General features: G+C 45.6%; 1 protein-coding gene across 1 annotated transcript; it reads left to right on the forward strand.

The window, feature by feature from the left end:
• Positions 1-248: 248 nt before the first annotated feature.
• On the forward strand, positions 249-12,100 carry LOC100283916 (uncharacterized). The gene is made up of 3 exons (NM_001156814.2): positions 249-642; positions 938-1,067; positions 11,492-12,100. Exons 1-3 carry the CDS (start codon positions 262-264, stop codon positions 11,698-11,700), a joined length of 720 nt encoding a protein of 239 aa, NP_001150286.2. The 5' UTR covers positions 249-261; the 3' UTR covers positions 11,701-12,100.
• The last annotated feature ends 12,005 nt before the right edge of the window (positions 12,101-24,105 follow it).

Below are 24,105 nucleotides of genomic sequence, written 5' to 3' on the forward strand. Positions count from 1 at the left end.
GGCAGAACACAAAAAGGCAGGCTACTATTGCTAACTTAATAAGTAGTAGAGAAGATAGGGAGTCTGCTCCATTTGAGACGCAGGTAAACTTCCTCACCCACGTCGGCGGTAAGGTGCGGCCCACCTGAAGTCTGTAATCTTTCTATGACAAAATGCGATCCTCGGCCCAATAGCTTTAGCAAGCCTAAACCATCAATTGCCATTTCCAATCCCTCCAGGCTCCAGCCAAAGCCCAGCACGACCAAAACCCAGAACCTGAGAATGGCGCAGTTCCTTCGCGGCAAGGCCGCCGCCGCCGCCGGGGCGGCGGTGCTGCGCGCGTCGTCTCCGGCGCCATGGCGGCGGACGGCCTCCGCGTCGTACCACCACACGATCCAGGCTGTACCGCGGGAGACAGCCGGCCCGCGCGCCGCGGCACGCGAGCGCCGCCACGGCCGCGTCCCGGCGGTCCTGCTCACGCTCGCGGGCGCCGCGCCAGGGAACGGAATTGCCCACCGGCACCTCCTTACCGCCGACAGGAGGCAGCTCGCGGAGATGCTCAAGCAGTCGCCCTACTTCCTCTCCACCCCCGTCCGCCTCCAGGTCCGCGCGGGCGAGCGATCCAACGCCATCCTCCACGCCGGCACCGTCCTCCCCATCAAGGTAACCCACATTTTGTCGTATTCTCACAAAATATTGCATCTATTGTCTGTATTGCACATAGAAATAGGAATAGCTTGGTTGGGTATTGTCGGCCGGGAGCTGCTCACCTTGTGTTTGTCGAAATGCTCCTTAGTGAAAATGTTTCTCGCTAATGATGATCCCTAAATAGTAGAGATACACCGATGTGCTTTTAGCTGTATGTCTTTGCAGTAATCATCTATGTTGTCCATGTCAGATGTCTGAATCATTTGTCATACCACACAGTGCAATTGATGTATGTGCTCTTTGTGTGCAGGTGCATAGAGATGAAAATTCTGGGAATATACTGAATTTGGTAATGGTGAAGGCAGATGAAGGAACAATGCTGAAGGTGGATTTGCCTGTAGAGTTCAAGGGAAAGGATGCTTGCCCTGGGTTGAAGAAAGGTATTATTTTTTTCTTCTTTTCTTTTTTTCTTTTTTTAACATTTCTTTGCTATGCTCAGCATACTACTATACTAGTGTATATGGCAAGGGAACCTGGAAACATGTTTTTTCAGTAATGAACACATACATTGAAGTCGTCTTTCATCGTTTACAGTCGCAAGCTCTTGATTCAACTGGTACTTGTTCAAATTCTATCAGATATTTTGTTATTATTGATGTGCTATGAATAGATTGGACTTCTGTATAGAAGTTTATTTGTCAGTCGTGCCTTGGTAGAGTCCATTTTTTTTTCGTGAACGCGCAGGAGAGCTACGCATCATTAAATTAAGAGAAGAAACAGTCCCAAATGGACCAAAGTACAATGGCACAAAAAGGCCAAACACAAGACCACCAAATCTGCTATGCACAGGAATACAGCTTCCTTTTGCGCGTGGAAACAGCAGCACGCAACCTGCGCGTGGAAACAGCAGCGCGCAAAAGGACAGCAGCACAAGTGCAAGCAGGCCACACACCCACACAACTGCTCTATACTAAGCCCCCAGTAGAACCCTTGATCTGAAAATTGCAGCACCATGACCCAAATCCTCAAGATGTCTAGCACCGGCAAGCCTCCAACACTCAAACTCATCCAGAAAAACTGATTTTATTCCATGAATGGAAGGCCTGACGCCATCAAAAACCGCCTTATTACGATGCAGCCATAAACACCAGGCCCCCAAGATGATGATACTGTTAAAGCATCTTCTTTTGGATTTGTGTACTTGCTTACTCACCCTCTCCCACCAGTCAGCAAAAGTGGACTCATTAGAGGCAGGAGAAAGATTAGCCAGTCCCAAAGAAGAGAGAATGTAGAACCAAAATTGCCGCGCAAAAATGCAAGTGCAAAGGAGGTGTTGGATATCCTCCGAATCTTGATCACATAAAGGACAAACCTCAGGATAAGTCAACCCTCTTTTCTGCAGTCTATCAGCTGTCCAACATTTATTTCTAATTGCCAACCAAAGAAAGAATTTGCATTTGGGTGGGGCCCAAGTCTTCCATAACCTCTTCCATGGTTCAAAGGCAATCGAACCCATGAAGAAGGCCCTATAACACGACTTCGAAGAGAACTGACCAGAGGAAGAATGAATCCACACATGTCGATCAGCCTCCTGAGTGAGCACCACTCCCCTTAATGCATCCCAGAGGTGAAGATATTGTTGCAGCCCAGGCAAATTAAGAGGGGACTCAATGTCACTGATCCACTGCCAGTTTTGAAGAGCATGGGCCACCGTTCTAGAAGAAATAGCTCGTTTCCCAACATTAGCCACAACAGCAGGGGCAAAATCTTGGATACAAGATCCATCTAACCACCGATCTGTCCAAAATAATGTATTATGCCCATTACCAACCAGAGAAACAGTAGAAGCAGTAAAGAATCGCTTGACAAGTTGTTGAATAGGCAGGTCCAACCCAGACCACGACTTGGTAGGATCAGTTTTTTCTAACCATAACCACTTAGCTTGCAGCGCCCAACTCTGGTACAGCAGGTTAGAAATCCCAAGCCCACCGAGATCCAAAGGCCTTGTAACAATGTCCCACGACACAAGGCAATTGCCACCATTTACCTCCTTTCTTCCTTTCCAAATGAATCCCCTCCGAATCTTGTCTATAGAATTAATCACCCACTTGAGGATTTTCATGGCAATGAGAAGGTAGATCGGGATAGCTGAAAGCACAAAGCGCACCATAGCTGTCCTACCAGCAAGACTAAGCAACCGAGCCTTCCAATTAGGAAGTCGGTCAGCAACTTTCTCGACCCAAACCATGAGATCAGATTTCTTGAGCTTTTTATCTAAAATCGGCAGCCCCAAATAAGTGTAAGGAAAAGAGGAAGAAGAGCACTGAAGAATATTGCAGCCCATCTGTACCGCCTGCTCATTACACCTGATTGGGATAACGAAACTTTTCTGCAAATTAGATACCAATCCCGAGGCTGAACCAAAGCAGTCCAAAATCGTTTTGACACATTGAAAATCTTCCTCAAAAGGTTGAACAAAAAGGACCACATCATCAGCATAAATGGACAGTCTGTTACGGATATTAGCACCCTCCAAGCTGTGCAGCAGCCCCCTATTTTCAGCCAGCTTAAACAGACTATTGAGAATATCCATAACCAATACGAACAACATTGGAGAGAGAGGATCACCCTGGCGAAGCCCTTTCCGGTGCCTAATAGGAATACCAGGAGACCCATTCAAAAGCACTTGCGTAGAAGAAGAGGCTAGAATATTGGAGATCATATTTCGCCACACAAGACCAAACCCAAGATATGAAAGCACTTCAATCAATAAGGCCCAAGAGACCGAGTAAAATGCTTTGGAGATATCCAACTTCAAGAACAAACTAGAGACTCTCTTCTTGTGGAGAGATTTAATTGAATGCAGCACCAACATAAAGTTATCGTGAATCGATCGGCCTCTCACAAAGGCACTCTGATTAGATGCCACCAACTCCTGCAGATAGGGTCCCAATCTATTAGCAAGCATTTTGGTGACCAATTTAGCAAAACTATGAATTAGGCTAATTGGTCTAAAATCTCTTGCAGACAAGGCATCAACTTTCTTAGGGAGAAGTGTTAAAAAAGCTGAATTCAACATCCCCAACTTGTGAGTATTCCCTTGATGGAGCGAATTAATGGCTGCCAACAAATCTGATTTAATAATATGCCAACAACATTTGTAGAATTTTCTAGTAAACCCATCAGGACCAGGTGCCTTATCAGATGGGAGAGCACCAATAGTGGCGCGAACCTCCTCCTCAGAGAAAGGTGCCTCCAGGGAACTCAAATCAATAGCGTCTCTGTGGCAAGCAGCTAGGTTAAGAGAAAACGGTCTCTGGATATTAGAACCCAAAAGATTGGAGAAAAAATCATCCAGAACCCCCTGCATTTGTTCATGGCTGGTGACTGTCCCCCCTTCAATTTCCAAATGGGAAATAAAATTTCTCTTCTTGCGGTAGCGAGCCTGTTGATGAAATTTTTTTGTGTTGGCATCACCATCTCTCAAGTAGTGCAACCGGGAACGCAAGCGTGCAACTGTCCTTTCTAAAGAAGCAAGGACAAGGCAGTGTTGTTTCAATTTCTGCAACAACCATCTCTCTTCTAAGGATAACGGCCTGCTGTCCTGCGCCATTTCCAACCTGTGCAGCACCTCGCGAGCCAGCCCCAGCTGAGAACTGACATTTCCAACTGCACTATGTCCCCAGGACTGCAACCTCCGCGCCAATCTTTTAAGCTTCATTGACACCCTCTCCAGAGGGCAAGAAGACTGAACCGGTTGATCCCAGGAAGCAGCAACCTCCTCCAAAAAACCCGGGAGTTTAGGCCAAAAGTTCTCAAAATGAAACCTACGCCTCCCTCTAAGATCCGTGAGTTTAAGGATTAGAGGACAGTGGTCAGAAATTTCAGAAGCACTGCTGTAAAGAAAACAATCAGGGAAAGCCTCCTCCCAACAGGTAGAGCAAAAAACATGATCCAGCTTAACAAGGGTGGGAACCGCCCGCTGATTTGACCAAGTAAATCTTCTACCATTCAAAGGAATCTCCTTCAAATCTAAGGATCCAATAAGGCCTCTGAAATTGCCCAATGAAGACCTATTAATATTAGAATTGTTCTTGTCTTCAGACTTGTAAATTTGATTAAAATCACCAGCAACTAACCACGGACCCAAACATGTATTTCTAATATCTCTTAATTCTTGGAGAAAAGCAGATTTCAAACTGTCTTGATGAGGTCCATACACCCCAGTGAACCACCAAAGAGGACCATCTGCACTTTGCAACTGAACTGAAACAGAATTGTTTTTGATAACTGAGGCAGCTGAGACAAACGAACCATCACGCCAAGCGACTAAAATACCTCCTCTGGACCCATGGGCAGGATTAAAAACAAAATTACTGAACCCGGACCCAAGAATAGTAAGAATGTTGAAATCTGAGACAGAATCCAATTTAGTTTCCTGAAGACAAACAACAGCAGGTTTAAGGCTTACAACCACAGACTTGACAGAGTCTCTCTTAGCACGACTGTTGAGACCCCTGACATTCCAAACCAAAAAACAGCCAGGCTCCATGGGAAAGATTAAAACAAGCAACCAAGACGGTGACAGAACCAACTCAGGCCTGCACCACTTGAGGCACCTCCCAACCAAACAGTGCCGCTAGGGCAGCAATATGATCGCTGGACAGGGCAGCATCAAACAAGCTCGCATACTTCCTAGCATCCTGGAAAGAAATATTTTCCTGCTCATCACAAAAGCCCAAAAATCTGCACACTTTAGCAGCGGATTCAGACCCCAACTCAGGGGGAAACTTCGCAACCCTCCTGCTACGCCGCGGTTTGAAATTGCTTGGCATCAACTTTCTGCGTTTAGCAATCAGAGGAGGAGTAGGCAACAGCTGAGTCGTCGGCAACACGAGATCGTTTCTGAAATCCAGCAATTGGGGTGATATCACCGATTCCTCAACCACCATTATCTTCTTCCTTCTAGAGTAGACCTTGAAGCACCGCGACTTGGTACTTAACCAGCAATTCAGCGATGGTCCCGGCCTCCCAAGCAGATTGAAGAAGGAACTAGAGAATTCCACAATATTGACATCAGCAACCTGTATGTCTGCAGAGCACAAATTGGAATCAACAACAGCCAGGGCACTCGGGAGAATGTCAGCATCAACTGGATCAGCGGACCCAGGCGCCGTCAACTCTACAACCGCAACACCAGGAATAAATGGTTCAGCAGACCCATCCAAGGCATTCGGGAGAATTGTAGCATCAACTGGTTCACCTGGTTCAGCAGGCCCAGGAGCCAACAACTCTTCAACCGAAGCACATGGGAGAAATTCAGCGTCAACAAGGGCATCAGACCCAGGCACATCCAGCTCATCAGCCAACACAACCGGGGGTAACGCGTCAACGACAGGTTCAGCAGCCGACGAAGAAGACGATCGCGGCCCAAGCCTGGAATGCACCGAGGGCCGAGCTGGATGAACAAGCCCAAGAATGCGCCGCCTCTGCTGAAACTGATCCCTGTCATCTTCATCTTTGTCATCTTCATCTTCGACAGCAGGAGGCAATACCTCAGACATGTCCCCTCCCGGCCAATCACCAGGAGAAATCACCCTCACAGAAATGGGATAAACCAAAGTGCGAGGGACAAAGGATCCATCCTCCCCAACAACAAGAGGTTCCTGAACATGTAGATCAATTACCGCTGGCAGGCTATCCGGAGAGAAACACCACGCCTCGAGCTTGAGAACAGCCATATCCACACTGTCAATTGAATCTGGGTGAAGTCCCTGAACCATGCACAGACCATCCAACAGGAGCTCAGCAGTTCCCACCCCCCAAAGGTGAGCAGGGACCCCTTCCAACTCGATATCCATAAGCATTGGCAGGCTGCCCCCGCCAGAGGCCAAGGCTTGATGAGACCAACGCCTAAGGTGCAGCCGGACGGGGGAAACGAAAAGCGACTGCCCAACAATGATGGCACGCGAAGCCAGCTCCTCCGAGGGGAAGAAGACGAGGAAAGAGTTCGACGCAGCACGCCGTAGGTGGAGCGCATCAGCTTCAAGCGAAACCCTTGAGGCGAGCTGCTCCAACACCACCGCGGCGCAATCAGAGCTCCCCGGACCAAGAACAGTGACGATCATCACCCGACGAAGGTCAGCCTCGGCATGCTCAACCTCCCAGGAGCGACGAAGGAACTTCACAATACGAGCAGGCCCACCAGACGAATGATCAGACGCCACCTGACCAGAGACAACAGCAGCAGCCTTCCTCCTCCTCTGTCCACGACGAGTGCGCTTCTTTAGCCCACCAGGAAGGACTGCCTCCATAGCACCAGGAGGAATCGCCACCGAGGAGGACTCCCTGAAGACCGGACGCCACACCTGAGCACGTCCAGACAGAGAAGCGGCCCCCCTACTGATCGGGCGCCACACCCGAGCAGGTCGAGAAGGGGACAGGGGCGACCGCCGGGAAGGGCATGAGAGCGTCCGATGACCAGGCCGCCGGCAGGAGAAGCAGCGAACTAAGCTCCGGCACGCAGCAGCACGATGGGAAGAGGAGAAGCAATTGAAGCACTTCTCGCGCAAGTCGACTGGGACAGGTCTTGGTAAGGGCTTCGGAGCGCCAGCAGTTGCACGTCGAGCCCGGCGACCTTCCACTCTTATCCAGCCAACGCCATCAACCCCGCCGGCGGCGCCACCAGAAGCTGGAGAATCCGCAGCCAGCAACACCTCCTTGTAGGAACGCCTGGACGCGCCGCGAACCAGAGCGACAGCCGAAGAGTGGCCGCCCTCGTCACTCCAACGCTGGGCCTTCGTACGCCCGCCAGGGCTGGGGAGAGGAGAAGCAGAAGCAGCGGCCGACGCCGGGGAAGAAAGTGCAGTTGCCGCCGGCCTCGAAATGAGAACCGGCGTGGGGCTGGTAAAGGAAGGGACAGGGGCGTCGGCCAAGGCAGGGAGGCGAACGGATGGTTTTGGGAGTCGAGGAGGCGGGATTGGAAGCGTCATCCCTGCCAATTCTTCTGAAGGACCTTGGAGGTATTTGGGCTGACAGGTTTGGTGGTAAGGTAGTACTAGGATTTGGGGTTGTATGGTGGTCATTTTCCAGAGTCCATGCAAATCGTTTTCTTCCACAATTATATACCCAGTTGCCAAATGCTATGGATACATGAAAATAGTGAGTCATGTAGTTGGTGCAATTGGATAACTGGTGGTCTGGCACTCGTTTCCTCTCTGTTGCTACACTTATAAAATTTCTGGACTTCTCATGCTTCCTAGCTTAATAGGAAGTGAAGAGTGACAATTTGGATGTGACCTATCATCTATTTTGTTTCTCAAAGTACTATCACAACAGACTCAGAGTTGTGTGTTTCTTAAAAGGACCTTTTTGTAGTAGATAGCAATATAGCATCTAGGATATTTGATGTTTATCGATCTAGGATTCCCTATCTAGTCATGTAGATTTGACGGCAGATTTTTTTTTTTGTGTTTCTCTACCTTTCTAGGATAGTTGGAAATTGAAGTATCAGGCTCTAATTACATGAAATGCAAAGATTAAGACGGTTTCCATGTTGGCGTTGATTTCAGGGGGCCAAATATGTGTTTATGATTATGGTTCAGAACATATGCTGCGTATGAAATAATATATCATTTTACCTGTACTTAATTTATAAGTAAAAATTAGAAACCGGACTGGCATTTTGAATTAACTGGTCATTTTGCAGTTGACAAATGGGGTATGTAAATCATTCAACGGATAGTCTCTTTGTATATCTCTCATGTCTCCAATAGAATTTCCATTTTTTGTTATCTATACTTCAATAGCTTATCATAATTTTTTTGTGAAAAAATCTTGAGGAAACTACCATCTATTGCATTTGGAGAACCATGTAGCCTTTCCAAAAGTGGAGAGCGCAAAAGACGGATAGTGATTTGGAAAATCTATTGGAACATGTTTTTTTTGTTTGTTTTCTAAATTTTTTTATAAAGAGCTAGCTATGTATAGTCTCATGGAGATGCTCTTAGGATACCAAGAAAAACCAGACCTTGATTATTCAGTAAATATACCAAAAAAACCATGCATTGTTTTTTAATCAAGTTCCAGTAGGGTTTTCAACACATGTCCCATAAAAAAATGACTAAAAGTTCCACGGTAAGATTATTACTCCTGTTATGGTGTTCAAATTGTCCTAATTCATGGATACATTTGAGTTATGTAAGTTCTGTATCAGTATACTGCTCTAGACATCTTAATTGTTCTATGCCCTAGTTTTGACGCGCATCCGTTTTCTACAAGGCACTTGTATCCTCTGTTATTTACTTCTGCATCAATTGTGGTCCTGGCCTGGTGTCATTTGTCTTTGTTTGTATCGAAACGTCTGGTATAAGGAATCAACCATGACTTTGGTATTTGTGCAATGATAAACTGCAACCAATAGGTCCCATATGTGCTGTTGATTATGAAAGGCTTGTCGATTGTGAGAGGGACAACTTCCTGTACTTGATTTTCACTTACCTGAATGCTAACTTCAATGTGCATATTTTCCTTTAGAAGCCACATAAGCTGGGCTTCTCGAGAAAGCTTGGTTCAAAGGTTCCTCATGCTTTTTCAGTACAAGTGCTGTTTAGTCTTATCTGGGAAGTCATTAACCATTGCTGCAATGCTGTGTCTTTATGATGTCACAAGTTCATAGTATTTAGTGCCCACGATTCACAAGCTTGTCCTTATCTTTTTATTTTATGTGTTCCAGGTTAGTGCCAAATTGACTACAGTAAAAAAGGAAAAAAAAAGATGTCAGAAATCATACAGCTCATAGTTGCAACGCACAGTAGGTCAACACTCAGTCAGGGTAGCACATGTTAATTGGCACATCTGTTCAAAATATTACTACTTTACTAGTCAGTGTCTCCTTGCCTTTTGCATTTGTCAGTTTCCTGAGTTACTTGAACTATATGTACATCTACTTCTAGGGTTTGAAGTCTGTATTAGTAAGGTGTTGTTTACTGTTTGTTTGGCTCGTTAAAGGACATACACGATGTTTACTGCCTTCTGTCAGAATAAAGTGTTGCATTTGACTTTTCGGAGTCTTCATGATTTATGTTGAGTGTTGGTTTGTACAGGTTGTAAAATAAAGATTATGAAACTATTTCTATGAAATAGACTTTTATTAGTTTGATGTGGCGGATCTAAAGATTACATAGATGTTAATGTTATTATTCGAGTAAAGTGCGCTGGCGGTCCCTAAACTTGTTCAGGTGTGTCAAGCCAGCACTAAACTCTTAGAATAGCCGATTAGGTCTCTAAACATTGTTCTGGTGGCACTTTAGTCCATGAATAGGACCTGGTTAGCTGACGTGGCCATGCTACCGTGCCCTGTTTTCAAGTCGTCGACTAGTCGGCGACTAGTCGTCCTGTCGGTCATGGGAGTTCGACTTGGGGGACCGGCTCGACTTTTCGGGCAAGTCGGGCGACTTGTCAACGACTAGAATTTCTCAGTCGACTAGTCGTCGACTTGTTCTAGCTAGTCGGCCGACTTGTCCCCAATTCAGCCCAAGCAGCCCATTACACACTTTAAACCCTAACCTAACCCTCATCTGCAGCCGCACGCCTCATCTGCAGCCGCCCGCCCCTCAGTCCTCACGCCGCAGGCCGCCCCTACTCTCACGCCGCTGGCCGCCCCTCCTCTCACGCCGCCGGCCGCCCCTCCTTTCACGCAGCCGCACGCCTTATCTGTTCTAGCTAGTCGGCCCTCTGCAGTCTGCACGCGGGTGAATCAATCTGCTGGAACCTAGTGACTTGATTTGGGTGATCTTGATTTGGGGGATATTTAGGGTATCTAGTATCTATCTAGCTGCAACAGCAGCTTAGCTATCTAATGGAGCTTATTTCCTTTCAAGTTTGAACTATATTTTCTTGCTATTTGTTTTCCAATTTGAACTATATGGCTGTTATGACTTATGAGTTTATGACTTATCACTTGTGTGGCTGATTTAGTTCAATTTGAGGCTTCAAATGATGTAAGACTTGCTGTTTATTTCAGTTTATTCATATATAAATGCTATATTGTCTATATGAAGCCATTATATAGGCAAAACAACCACTATATTGGCAAGTCGACGACTAGTCGACTGACTTATCGACTAGTCACCAAGTCAGTACCTTGTCGACTCGACTTCGACTTGAAAACCTTGCTACCGTGTCGTCCACGTGGCACGACATCCCGCCTCCTTGTCCTCGCCGCGTCATGCTCCGACGATGTCGTGCCATGTGGACAACACGGTGGTAAGGCCACGTCAGCTAACCAAGTCTTGTTCACAGCCAATTGGACTAAAATGATACTGGAATAAAGTTTAGGGACTTAATCGACTGTTCTGAGAGTTTAGGGACCAGTTTGACACACCTGAACAAGTTTAGGGATTGCCAGCACACTTTACTCTTATTATTCGAAGTTGCTTGGTTCAACTCTCACGCTTTCCATTGGTCAGCTGAGACTACGTAACTTGCAGTATGGTAGCAGTGACCATTCATCTGGCTGCAGTATTTGATAATTCATTTGGTACTCACTTGAAATTTAGTTTGCTCTGGACCCCAGCATGATGCGTACAGTTTGCCACAAAAAAAAATCTATCTGCATACACGCATCAAGAGTATGTGATGATCATTTCGTCACAATCTTTTTTTTCTTAGGTACAACTATACCAACCTGAAGAGTAGTTACAAGGCAACATGTATACGTGCATCTAGAGTATGTTATGATCATTTCATCTAGAATAACACCTTTTTACGTGCATCGCCTAGCTCATTCTATTGCATTCTTTGATTATGTAATTTGCTACCTGTATTTCTCGCTGTGTCCTTGACCTGACTATCAAATTGGCAGGAGGCTTTTTGCAGAAAATAAGGACCAGCCTGGTGTATCTCTGCCCAGCTGAGCACATCCCTCCAAAAATTGAGGTGGACCTGACAAATCTTGATGTCGGAGATAGGGTATTGATGCATGACATTCCCGTCCATCCATCGCTCAAGTTGCTGAGTAAAAACGAGACCATGCCCGTCTGCAAGATCTTGGCCTCAAAGCCAGACGAGTAGGAGGCGCTGCAAATACTTCAGAGCTGATAACATTGTACCTTTAGGTGGTACAGCCCTCCAGCAGCTCCGTCCCTAGTTCTTGGCTTGCTTTTTGGTCATCTGCCCCCTAGGTTTCAATGTGATAGTGGATTCAGACAAGCTATGGGCTTCAAGTAAAGATACGAAGGAACAAAATGAAGAAATATCACTGGAGAGACATTGTCTGTACCAACCGCTATAGAATAACATCCTTTCTCATTCAGTTTGGGTTCAGGGACACATGACATGTAAGACGACTATCCTTTGCTGTGGCCTGGGTGAATTCATTCTCTAAGCTACTCTTGCAGCGGCTCACAATTCATCGTCCTGACTGCATGCATTGTACTGTCATGATTCTACGTATTGAATGTTGTATTCATGCAAACGATCCGGTAGATGAGTGTTGCCCTGTACGGGCAACCTACCTTTTCATATTAACCATTGTGTGAATGTCTCCAGATCCCAGTCGCCGACCATCTGATCTTTTTCTGGTCTGGCAGGGATGGACCATTGCATGCATGCATGATCTTGTACAGATGGTGCGGGATCTGCATGCAATCTGTTGTGAAACATCACCTCTTCGCCAAAAGAGATCTCATTTATTCAAGCACTAGATTAGTGGTTAGGATTAGGTAGTCAGATTTACCCCTAGAAGGTATGCCCTTTTAGAACTGTTATATGTTTGTTCGGTTGTTTCTTTCGAGAGCAGTTGTGACCCTTCATCAGGGCACCCCTTCATCTTGTGTAAATTCTTTCTCATATCACTGAAAAAGATAGTTTTTTTATTTTACCATGAAAAAATAGCTTTTCTATTCTACTTATTCATTTACATTCACGTTTAACATGTCATCAACACTTTTGCTTTCAAGAAACAAAGAGAACAAAGGCACGAAGGTCACTGCACCATCAACAGTAAACATGGATTTATCTTCACACACTTAAGATTTGTTTTTCACCATGGACAGCGTCGCATGGTCTTCGAGCGCCTTGGCTCTCTTGTTGACCCTGGACGTGGCCATGCCCCCTTTGGCCCTAACTTTTGGCTTATTTGGTGATGAGGGATCACAGAGGATTGAAGGGGATTGTGTGAGAAATTAGTTCATTTTTCTCTCAATCTCCAATTCCTCCGTACTCTTGTCACCAAATCAATTCTAAGCGTGGTTACTTGCCCGCACGCGGGGGCGCACCTCAACCAGAGCGAACTGCGCCTGGCTCCATCCGTCTCCACGCATGCACGCTCCAACCTGGCCGAAGAGAGAACCTTGCCTCGGGCCTGGCTCTCGAGGCGGAGGTGGATGCGCTGGGCCTGGCTATAGACCCAAACCAGACTACCAATCACGCACCACTGTAGGGCTAACAAATAAGCTCGAGATTTGCGTACCGGCTTGAGCTTGGAGTAGCTCGTCTCGCGAGCCTGTTTTTTGGGCTCGGTGAAGCGAGCCGAGCCGAGTTGGCTCGTTTCGGCTCCTGAGCCGGCTCGCGAGCTGTGTCATCTATGCTAAATTAATCAATTCGTAGAATAATAATAGATCATTGATTCATTTCTTAGTTTTTAATGATGGATATATGTAATTGAAATTTTAGATTAATCGTACTATTGAATAATGATTATATATTTCATATTTAAATACTATTAATTTAATATATAATGCAATTGTATTTATCAAAGTGTGACTAGCGAGCCAACCTCGAAACGAGCCGAGCCTCATCTTTGAGCTCGTGCAGTGGGCGAGCCGAGCTCGCTCCGCTCTTTTCCAGCCCTAACCCACTGGACCTGGTGGGAACACTGATGTGGTCAACCAATCACGCCCTTTGCCCCTTAACTCATGGTGGCCATGTGACTCTAGTTAGTGGTTGTCATCCTTCTCTGTGCGATCTCTATCCGCAGAACTAGCCACTTGCTCATTGCCTTGGCACGGATGGTGCCGGCCCAAGTAAAGCTGCACCGCTCGTTGTTGAAGCTCCGATGATGCCTATATAACAGTATTAAACTCACATCCTCTTAAATAGAGAGAGTATACAATAACCACAACCCCCACATTTTCTTTAGGTAGGGTAGCCGCCATATTAGTCCATAACAGATCCCCCACCATTGGATCTACGACACATGGACGTCGAAGCTGCACACCATCGTGTATAACTACACATTCTCATTGCCCACACTGATATATGAGGTCATGACATTAAAAGTCTTACATGTAAGGATTATGTTTGGGCCACAATGTGCCCTTTTACTCATTATGAATTACTACAAGTAGATGATATGCAATATTACAAGAATCAATCTAAAGAGGCACAACACCTCTTTGGAGAGAAGCGAAATAAGGCAAGGTAGACTAACTCTTAGTATTGCCATCTTGATTGGGTCGTCTTTAACTCTCCTGGCTTGGCTTGGGCTTAGTTGATCTTGTTGTGGATTATTGTGGGGAGTTATATGTTCTGAACTTGAATTAAATGATGCTCTAGCATCCCTTTTATAGTCCAAAGGGGAAATAATTTACATGTATATACCTCCTCTGGTCCCTACCTGTAATTAGGCCAATGCCCCTTATCATATCGTAGTCTTGTGACACACAACACATATGCATCAACATAATCATTCTAGTGGAGGATTGTAGCTTTGGTTCTATCCATAGTGGATAGGTCCTAACGGGAGGACGTCCCTGAGATGGATGAAGGCTAGAAACCCGTGTTAGTGAGAATATAAGAACTTATGGGGGCTAGGATCTCGATATCTGTGACCATCTCACACTTTCAAGCCTAGTGGATCACTCTGCTTCAAAGGCATAAGAACCCCATGTGAGAGTACAATGGGTTGCGAAATGAGATGCAAGTTAGGTCTAGCCATGAAGGAGACTTTCTTGTTACAACCCACAACACCTTGTTCGCCTTTGCGCGACCGCCTACAACGATGAGATGCTCTAGCTCCTAGCAGTGATCCATGCCATCTTCCAAAGCAATAAGGTGTATGAACGAACTATAGCTACAATGTTAGACAAAAACACAAGTGGCCTTGCAGCCCCAATGGGAAGGCTATTGTTTGGGCCCCTTGAACATATCAGAGAACATGTACATAGTCGGGGCATCAATCGGGAGCAAATAGTCGTTGGAGTTGATGTGCACCATTAGGGGCAGCAGGCGTCCCCTAAAGTGGACATGCCTTGTTGGTGGCAGGCCGCCCCTAGCTAGGATTCATCCTAAAAGGGAAAGGATCTAGATGAGGCCAGCTCGAGAACTCACAAAGAGGTCGCTAGAGCATGAAGACTCCCCTCGCAAACGATAGCGACAAGGCCTAGAGGCTCTTTTCTTGGGCACCTAGCGTCGATCCTGGTTTGTAGCCTTCTTTATATCTTCCCTATTTTCTTTTTATATCTTTTTATATCACCTTTTAGTTCCACAACTTTGCCCCCCATGTAGGATGCTTAGCCTCGGGTGCCAACCCCTGGCCCTATATTAAGACAGGCCAAGGCTTCCTTTGTTGGTGGTAGTGATGGATCATCATTGTAGGGTGAGCCAACACGCAGTATCAGCATTGTGAGGCCAAATCCTCCTAGGGTAGGGTCGACCCATAGTAAGCAACAAGAAGTAGTACACGCCCAATATACTGTAATAGGTCTAACTCTAGCCTTGGCGACATCAACTCTATTCGACACACTTTTGATAGAATCTTCTGGTGCACAAAAGTTTAGGAGCGAGGGCCTGTCCCTAAAGGCCTCATTGACTATGGTTGAGGGGCAGGTGTGCAAGTGTGGAGCCTTCTGCCCCGAGCACACAATCATTGGGGGTGGCACACACCAAGGTGGGGTTAGGCTAAAAAACTATAGGTCCATGCTCTCTAAAAACATGGAGGGACATGGTCTAGATCCATCGGATGACCGACCCCCAACTCCACCCACCGAAACCTCCTTGACAGGGAAGAGTCTGCTCGACCCGTCGATCTAGTCACTTCTTTGACCGAGGGGGGAAAACACATTCCTTCAACATGAACTACACTAGGCGCAGGTGAGAAAATCACCCTAGGAGCCAAGATTTCATTGGTGGGTCCCTATATCGCCTCCTCATAAAAAACCCCCGACCTGACCCGGCAAATGCAACGGGCAGGTATGGGTCATAGTTTTTGACCCGCAATGATTCACGGGTCAAGCACGGGCCATGATTTTTGACATAAAATCTAACCCAACCCAAAAAATGACCCCAAATCCAAAAAACCTGACCCAACCCAAAAAAACCGACATGACACGTCCAACAGGGAGGCATGGGCCAACTCGACCCGATATCAAACTAGGTGTAGGAAACGAGTGACGCCTAAGAGGGGGGTGAATTAGTACTTCTAAAACTTTTACTAAACTAGGCCACAATTAAATCCCTATAGCAAAACCTATGCAAATAATCAAACTAGAATATGCAAACTAGGTTTTGTCTAAGTGTTGCTATCTCTACCGCAAAGGCTAAGTTTCAATCTACAATAGATAAGTATGAATACAAGATTGAAACTTAAATGCTTAATATAAATGCGGTAACTTAAAGAGCAAAGTAGAGAAGAAAACTCTCGTGGATGACGCCGATATTTTTACCGAGGTATCCGGAACCGCGCAAGGTCCCGACTAATCCTCGTTGGTGCCCCTACGCAAAGGGAAGCCCACATGAGGGCCAAGCACCTCGGTAGAGTAACTCCGTAGAGAGTCGCAGGCCTTCTCCACGCGCAAGTGGTGCTCCACTTTTAGCTCCTCTCGGACGCTCCCCGCCGTCTCCACTATCGAGCTTCCAGCCGAAACGCCGCGGGCCTCGTTCCCTCCAGTACACGGTGGCGGCCGTGACACAAACACGGTTGTCACGGTCTCGCAAGACACTCGCCCCACTCGGTACAATTACAACGGCCCGCGCAAGAGCCGAGGGGTTGTGTGGTTTGTCTAAACTCACTCAATAATCTAGGGTTCACCTAGAGCAAGCGCTAAAGCGGTCTAACTAACCTAAGCACTTCGCAAAGCACCTACACTAATCACCGAGTGATTCTATTAAGCACTTGGGTGTAAGAGCACTTGGGAATGTCTACTATATGCCTTGGTATGTCTCTTGGGCTCCCACACTTGGAAATGGCCGGTTGAGGGCTCCCACACCGTTGGAGAAAAGCTACTGCTTTCTGTGTCACACCGGACAGTCCGGTGGTGCACCGGACAGCGCACTGTAGCCTGTCCGGTGCGCCTAGCTATTGCCCTATCAGAGCAGGTGACCGTTGGCGCCGCAGGCTTTTCCACACCGGACAGTCTGGTGTGCCACCGGACAATCCGTTGGTCTTCTCTCCGGGTGCCACCTAGAACTAGCCGTTGGGCTACTGTTCCCTGGTGCACCAGACAGTCCGGCGTGTGGGCACCGGACAGTCCGGTGCTCCACGCACAGACAGTCCGCAGGCAGCACACGCCTTCTTTCTTGGACTTTTCTTGATCTTCTTAATGTCTTCTTTTGAGGTGTTGCTTTCCTCAATTCCTTACTCCAAGTAATTCTTGCATCCTGTGAACTACAAACATAAACACTAGAGAAACTTATTAGTTCACGGATTGTGTTGATCATCAAACACCAAAACTCAATTAGCCAAATGGCCTGGGGTCCATTTTCCTTACAATCTCCCCCTTTTTGGTGATTGATGACAACACAACCAAAGCAAGCAAATAATATAAGTATTTGAATGAAAATATGCAATCTACTTGCTAGGATGCATGATTGTCCCCACAATGTGATATTATGGACTTAAGCCTCCCCCTAACTCCATAATTCACTTACTTCCTATTTTGGACCAAATAACCAAAACCACTTGAAGAATTAAAATTTACTTGAAAAATTAAAATTTTAGTAGGTGGTGTTTGGTGTTTGATACATTTTTCATTGCTTTGGTCCCTAAATTTCTCCCCCTTTGGCATCAACCACCGAAAAGGAAGACATTAAAAGCAAGAAGGAAGTAAAAAATTGCCCTCAGATGATTACTCCCCCTAAATGAGTGTTCTCCTTTAGAAAGAATTTTCTCCCCCTTTAGAGACGAAGAAAAAACGCCCCCTGACAGAGATCTTCTACTTAGGAAAAAGCATGTGAGAAATAGAGGTGCAAAACATGATTTGAAAAGACTAACTTCCCTTATGCATAGGTAACAAAATATGAGTTAATAGTATATGCATTTATAGCAACATGGGAAGCATAAGATATGAAATATAGTCTAATCAAATATTGTAGAAGACATGTAAATGATACTTAATGTAGTCTCAAAGATACCAATGGAAAGTCAATGGCGGACCAATTAAAAACCAATGGTAGGCTTGTGAGACATGAAAGTTCTTGGAGATTATGCAGTGGAAGTTTGTTGTCATTCTCCGGGGACTTCATTTTCCTTACAATGAAACTATCACATAAAAATAGACTTGAGACAGTGTTAGTCTCAAAGTCTTAGATTATAGAGTAACCTCCCCCTGGATTTGTGCATACAAGTTTTGAATACTTGTAGGAGACATGCACTTTGATTTGATATCAAGAGGGGCAAATTATCTACAATCCGAACTTTGGCACATATAAGTTAAATGAAACCAATTGTATGATATAAGCTTTTGATGCATTGGTGTCATTTACTTAGGGATGTTAGATAAGCTATGTGACGTGCTTAATTAAACATTTTAAACCATGTAGGTTTGCTTAAGTATATGAATTGAAAGCAAACAATCCTACCATTTGATTTACCTAGTATGCATGCATTGTAAAGCAAATATCAAAACAAAATACTAGGCATGAAAGGTAAAACTAGATACAAGAAAAATAGATACGCATATCTAAAAATAAGGAATACAATAAATCTAGTTACCTTAGTCATGGGTGGGAAATTTGGGTCCATAATTTTTACTAACCTACTTGGCAATAATCTTAATCCAATATGATGTATCCCATGATATACATCCCAACTTTGCCAAGTCTCCAAATTCCCCGATGACCTTTGGTCCACTCACTTCCCTTTCGGGATCCAAACCTTCTTGGTGCTTTTCATGGTTGAAATTATTTCCTTTGGCACCCAGATGCGTTTGGCCCCCTTTCCTTTGTTGGCTTGCTTGTTGGCCTTGATTGCTACCACCTTTCCATTCTTTTTCTTCTTGATCAAGTATGGTGTAGCAGCCTTTTTGTCCACCTTTTTGATGTAGGTGTTGGAGATTTTGCTTGATGGCTTTTGCTTGAGCTTTTGCCTTTGTTTATCCCTGGTCATCGCCTTGCATTGGAAAGACTTATGGCCTTCCATGTGGCATAGCCTACAAATCACAGTCTCTCCCTCCATAGGCTTGTTCACTCCCGTAGTGGTGTTATCCTGTGGAGGTCGGATTTGTTTGGCTTTGCCTTTCTTGTCATACAAAGCCTTGCCAAGGCAAGCCACTTCTTACCTTAATTGTTCATTTTCCTTTGCAACCTCGTCCGAACATGTTTCTACAACAATATTCTCAACAAGAACTTGGTCGCAGGGGTTAGAATCATCAATCAAATCAAAGCAAGAAGTAGAAGCATCTTTCTTAATAATTTTAGGTATTTCAACTAAAGATGCTGCTGGGGTGCTACCGATGTCTTCTAGCTTAGTAGTTAGCTCATTATTGTGTATGCTAAGAATTTCCATTTTCTCTAGCAAATTTTCAATAGCTTCTTTGGAGGTAGCTAACTTAGCCTTAAGTTTTTCATTCTTTTTGATAAGGCCATCATCAGTAGTAGTGGATGGAGCACTAGACTCTAATAGTTCAATTTTAGTTGACAGCTCACAATTTAGGTTTGCAAAAGTTTCAAATTTTTCTAGCAATCCTTTGTAATAATTTTGGGAGCTAATCAACTTATTTTTCAAAGTTTTAAGTTGAGTTTTTTGCTTAGTGCAAACATCCTGGAAAAATTTAACGGCTTCCGCAAGTTCATCTATGGAGGGCTTTCCCTCACCATCATCATCACTACTACTATCATCACTAGAGGATGGAATGCTCATTTTACCTCTTGCCATAAGGCATTTGTGTGATGAGCGTGATGAGGACCGGTGGCTGCGCGTCCTTGGAGGTTCATCTTCACTTGAGAATCATCCCAAGTTCTAACACTTGTTAGGGCCTTGCCTTTGCTCCTCTCCTTTTTGGGTTCGACCATAGTTGGACAGTTGTCCCTGAAGTGGCCCTTCTCCCCGCACGCGAAGCATCCTCTCTTTCTTTGCTTTTTCCTGTCAATGTTAAAGAGAAGATCCTCTACCTGCAGGGGCACACCCATTAGATTAATCTTGCGGATCATCCCCATTACCTTTCCGACGCGTCGAATTGTTTCTTCGTCCTCAGAGGATGATGTGCATGGTTGATTATCTTCATCATCATCACTTTCATCTTCTTCCTCTTCTTCACTTGAGGAACTTGGAGTGGGAGCCTTCTTTTTGCCCTTCCTTTCATCACATGCAAAATCATATGGCCTTGAGGAAGTTGGCTCCTCTCCTCGACACATTTTTCGCGACATCTCAAAAGACGCGATTTTTCCAATCACAATGGTCGGGGTCATGTTGCTCAAGTCCTCCATGTTGTGAAGGATGGTGATGATGCTCCCATATCTTTGTTGTGGTAGCAGGGAGATAATCTTCCTCACAATGTCCGCATCACGTAGCTTATTAATGCCAATAGAGTTGAGCTCATTGATAATTAGATTCAAACGAGAATACATGTCTCTAACAAGCTCATCATCTTTCATAGCAAAAGAATTATACTCATTTAAGACTAGGCAATGTTTTTGCTCACGGACATTGGATGTGCCGTCATGGAGCTCATGCAATTTTAGCCAAATCTCATTAGCAATTTTCAAGGTAAATACTTGATTAAAAATATCCATGCTAAGAGATTCATACAAGCAATTTTTGGCTCTAGCATTTAAATGAATTTCTTTTTCGTCACTCGTGGTGGGTTTCTCGGGATTCTTGAGGGGTTTCATCCCGTCACGAGTGACTCTCCAAACACCTAGATCAACGACCTCTAGGTAACTAGCCATTCTAGCACTATAATATGGGAAGTTAGTGCCGTCGAAGTGTGGTGGCCTATGGGTATCCATCCCTTCCTCTAATAAGCATCGGCTCTTTTAGCGGTGAAGCTAAAGCATTTCAAATGAGCCAAACCGGCCTCTGATACCACTTGTAGGAAACGGGTGACGCCTAAGAGGGGGGTGAATTAGGACTTCTAAAACTTTTACTAAACTAGGCCACAATTAAATCCCTAGAGCAAAACCTATGCAAATAATCAAACTAGAATATGCAAACTAGGTTTTGTCTAAATGTTGCTATCTCTACCGCAAAGGCTAAGTTTCAATCTACACTAGATAAGTATGAATACAAGATTGAAACTTAAATGCTTAATATAAATGCGGTAACTTAAAGAGCAAAGTAGAGAAGCAAACTCTCGTGGATGACGCCGGTATTTTTACCGAGGTATCCGGAACCGCGCAAGGTCCCGACTAATCCTCGTTGGTGCCCCTACGCAAAGGGAAGCCCACGAGAGGGCCAAGCACCTCGGTCGAGTAACTCCGTAGAGAGCCGTGGGCCTTCTCCACGTGCAAGTGGTGCTCCGCTTTTGGCTCCTCTCGGACGCTCCCCGCTGTCTCCACTATCGAGCTTCCAGCCGAAACGCCGCGGGCCTCGTTCCCTCCAGTACACGGTGGCGGCCGTGACACAAACGCGGTTGTCACGGTCTCGCAAGACACTCGCCCCACTCGGTACAATTACAACGGCCCGCGCAAGAGCCGAGGGGTTGTGTGGTTTGTCTAAACTCACTCAACAATCTAGGGTTCACCTAGAGCAAGCGCTAAAGCGGTCTAACTAACCTAAGCACTTCGCAAAGCACCTACGCTAATCACCGAGTGATTCTATTAAGCACTTGGGTGTAAGAGCACTTGGGAATGTCTACTATATGCCTTGGTATGTCTCTTGGGCTCCCACACTTGGAAATGGCCGGTTGGGGGTGTATTTATAGCCCCCAACACAAATATAGCCGTTGGAGAAAAGCTGCTGCTTTCTGTGTCACACCGGACAGTCCGGTGGTGCACCTGTCCGGTGCGTCTAGCCGTTGCCCTGTCAGAGCAGGTGACCGTTGGCGCCGCAGGCTTTTCCACATCGGACAGTCCGGTGGTCTTCTCTCCGGGTGCCACCTGGAACTAGCCGTTGGGCTGCTGTTCCCTAGTGCACCGGACAGTCCGGCGTGTGGGCACCGAACAGTCCGGTGCTCCACGCATAGACAGTCCGCAGGCAGCACACGCCTTCTTTCTTGGACTTTTCTTGATCTTCTTAATGTCTTTCTTTGAGGTGTTGCTTTCCTCAATTACTTAGTCCAAGTAATTCTTGCATCCTATGAACTACAAACATAAACACTAGAGAAACTTATGAAGCGCCCCAATCCTCTGGGACTCAAATGTGATACAATTACTAGTCCCAGGAGGCTAGTAAACACATTTATACATCAGATAGTTCTAGATCTGCTTAAACGAGACAAACCTATAAAGGTGGCGATCAACTTTAAGAGTTGGTCCACAACTCGGGACATATCATCAGAGTGGGGCTGAAGCAACCCGATATACGCAGTGAAGCAAATCAGCGATCCAACAGCCACATGCAAGGTTGGGAACAGTCGTAACTCTTACCCGATCTCCTTTTTCTGAAAAACAACAAATAAGCAAGGTTGAGTACAAGCGTACTCAGCAGCCCACCTTCACCCGTGGAATGGGGAAATCAGATATAATGCATGGAATATGTGGAGCTCAGGATATTTGCAGAAACAACAATATTTTATGCAGGGTTGTTTTGAAAAACATTTTGTATTTTGCAAAGCGCATCCTCTCCAAAAGGAGCAGGAAGTTTTTCAGTATAGAACGAAATCCCCTAGACTAAACCATCCATGTATCTCAGCAGTTTCCCACTGGTTTTCATTTTCAAAAACAGCTACTGGACTTCCCGTCCACCATAGCTCACGGCTCAACCGCCGGACCTTTTAAAAACCATTTTTCTCAAACGCACCCTTTTTTTGAAAACAAAACATTAATTGCCATACCATACCAGACTCGTCCATTCCTGTGGACACGGACTATTCGAATAGGTTTTCAAACTCTGCGCAGAGGGGTACACTTTACCCACTAGCTCGGTTTCTGCGATCTCACCGTCGTGAGACCCGAATGCCGAATCTCTTTCTTTCCTCGCACATCATTACCTTAACGGTTATACCAGAAGGAGTCAGGCCACTGCCATGTCCAAACCGGACAAAACATTCCCCCTCCTTATCCTCCCGGTGCTCCCAGCCTTCATAACCCTGGGGTTGGACCACACGAGTTCAGATTGAGTGACTGCCCACACAGTCTCGAGTGGTTGTACTTATCATGAGTACAGGTAGTGAAGGATGACAAACCGGCCCTTATGTGAGGGGACAATCCTTCTGCTCACACCTAAACCAGCTGAGCCATCACCTTAGGCCCTCCCCTAAACCAGGGAGTCCCTGATCATCCCTACTCAAAGGTGATAAGGGTGAAAACCCTTCATCAAACACATTTTGAAAAGCATTTTCTTTTGAAAACTCACACCTTTCCTCAAATCATTTGTAACAAATATATCAGGGATTGATTGCGGCAAGCGGCTGGGTGGCCATAATAACTTGTCTCAAAATCATATCATGCATAAAATAACAGGCTGAGGGTTATGGTTGAAAAACATAGGTAATTTATGCATCAAAGGGATCCAGTGAGCTTGTCGTGCTTATCCGGCGAAAGGGGGGAGAGCTCGCGGAACTGGCTTCTGGCTCCACCGCCTAGCGTAGACTTGCATATCTGGCCTCCACGAGACAACATGAACGCTCCGATAACTATGCAACATGAACAAGCAAACATACAAACAAGCAAGTATACCAACAAATATTTAGTATAGTGGTCAGAATAGCGATATATGGATGGGTAGAGTCTTGAGTAGAATCTGTGTCATGTGGTGTTGAGATACTACTAGTGGTGGAGCGGAGGTGCTTACCAGGAGGGTGGACTGGAGGCGAAGGGACACTATGTGTGTAGCCGGCAAAGCAGAGTAACCGAGTGGGTGGGGTGTTTGCCTTGGCTGAGGGTGTTGATTGTGTGTGGAGAGGGAGAGGGTAGCTAGGTGTATTTATAGCTGGGTGTATGTGGTGTAGCACAGTGAAGTTCACTGTTGGTGAGAATAGTGACGAATAAATCGTCTGACTTAGTCTGAACAGGAGAATTATAGGCAGAATATGGGACAAGAGTATTTTAGGAGTTTTCTGGAATATGAACCATGCTTAAGGGATGACATGGTTGGATAGGGAATAGTTTGACAAGAATTTTAGAAACAAGAATGACTGAAATCTGAGTTTGGATGGAGGA

This window comes from Zea mays, chromosome 5, assembly GCF_902167145.1.
Source record: "Zea mays cultivar B73 chromosome 5, Zm-B73-REFERENCE-NAM-5.0, whole genome shotgun sequence".
Classification (NCBI taxonomy): Eukaryota; Viridiplantae; Streptophyta; class Magnoliopsida; order Poales; family Poaceae; genus Zea; species Zea mays.

Excerpts from the sequence above, each read along its gene's own strand:
- LOC100283916 (NM_001156814.2), top strand. The coding sequence starts at position 262 with ATGGCGCAGTTCCTTCGCGGCAAGGCCGCCGCCGCCGCCGGGGCGGCG. Across the intron at positions 643-937 it reads GCACCGTCCTCCCCATCAAG|GTGCATAGAGATGAAAATTC; the intron begins GTAACCCACATT and ends CTTTGTGTGCAG. Across the intron at positions 1,068-11,491 it reads TTGCCCTGGGTTGAAGAAAG|GAGGCTTTTTGCAGAAAATA; the intron begins GTATTATTTTTT and ends TCAAATTGGCAG.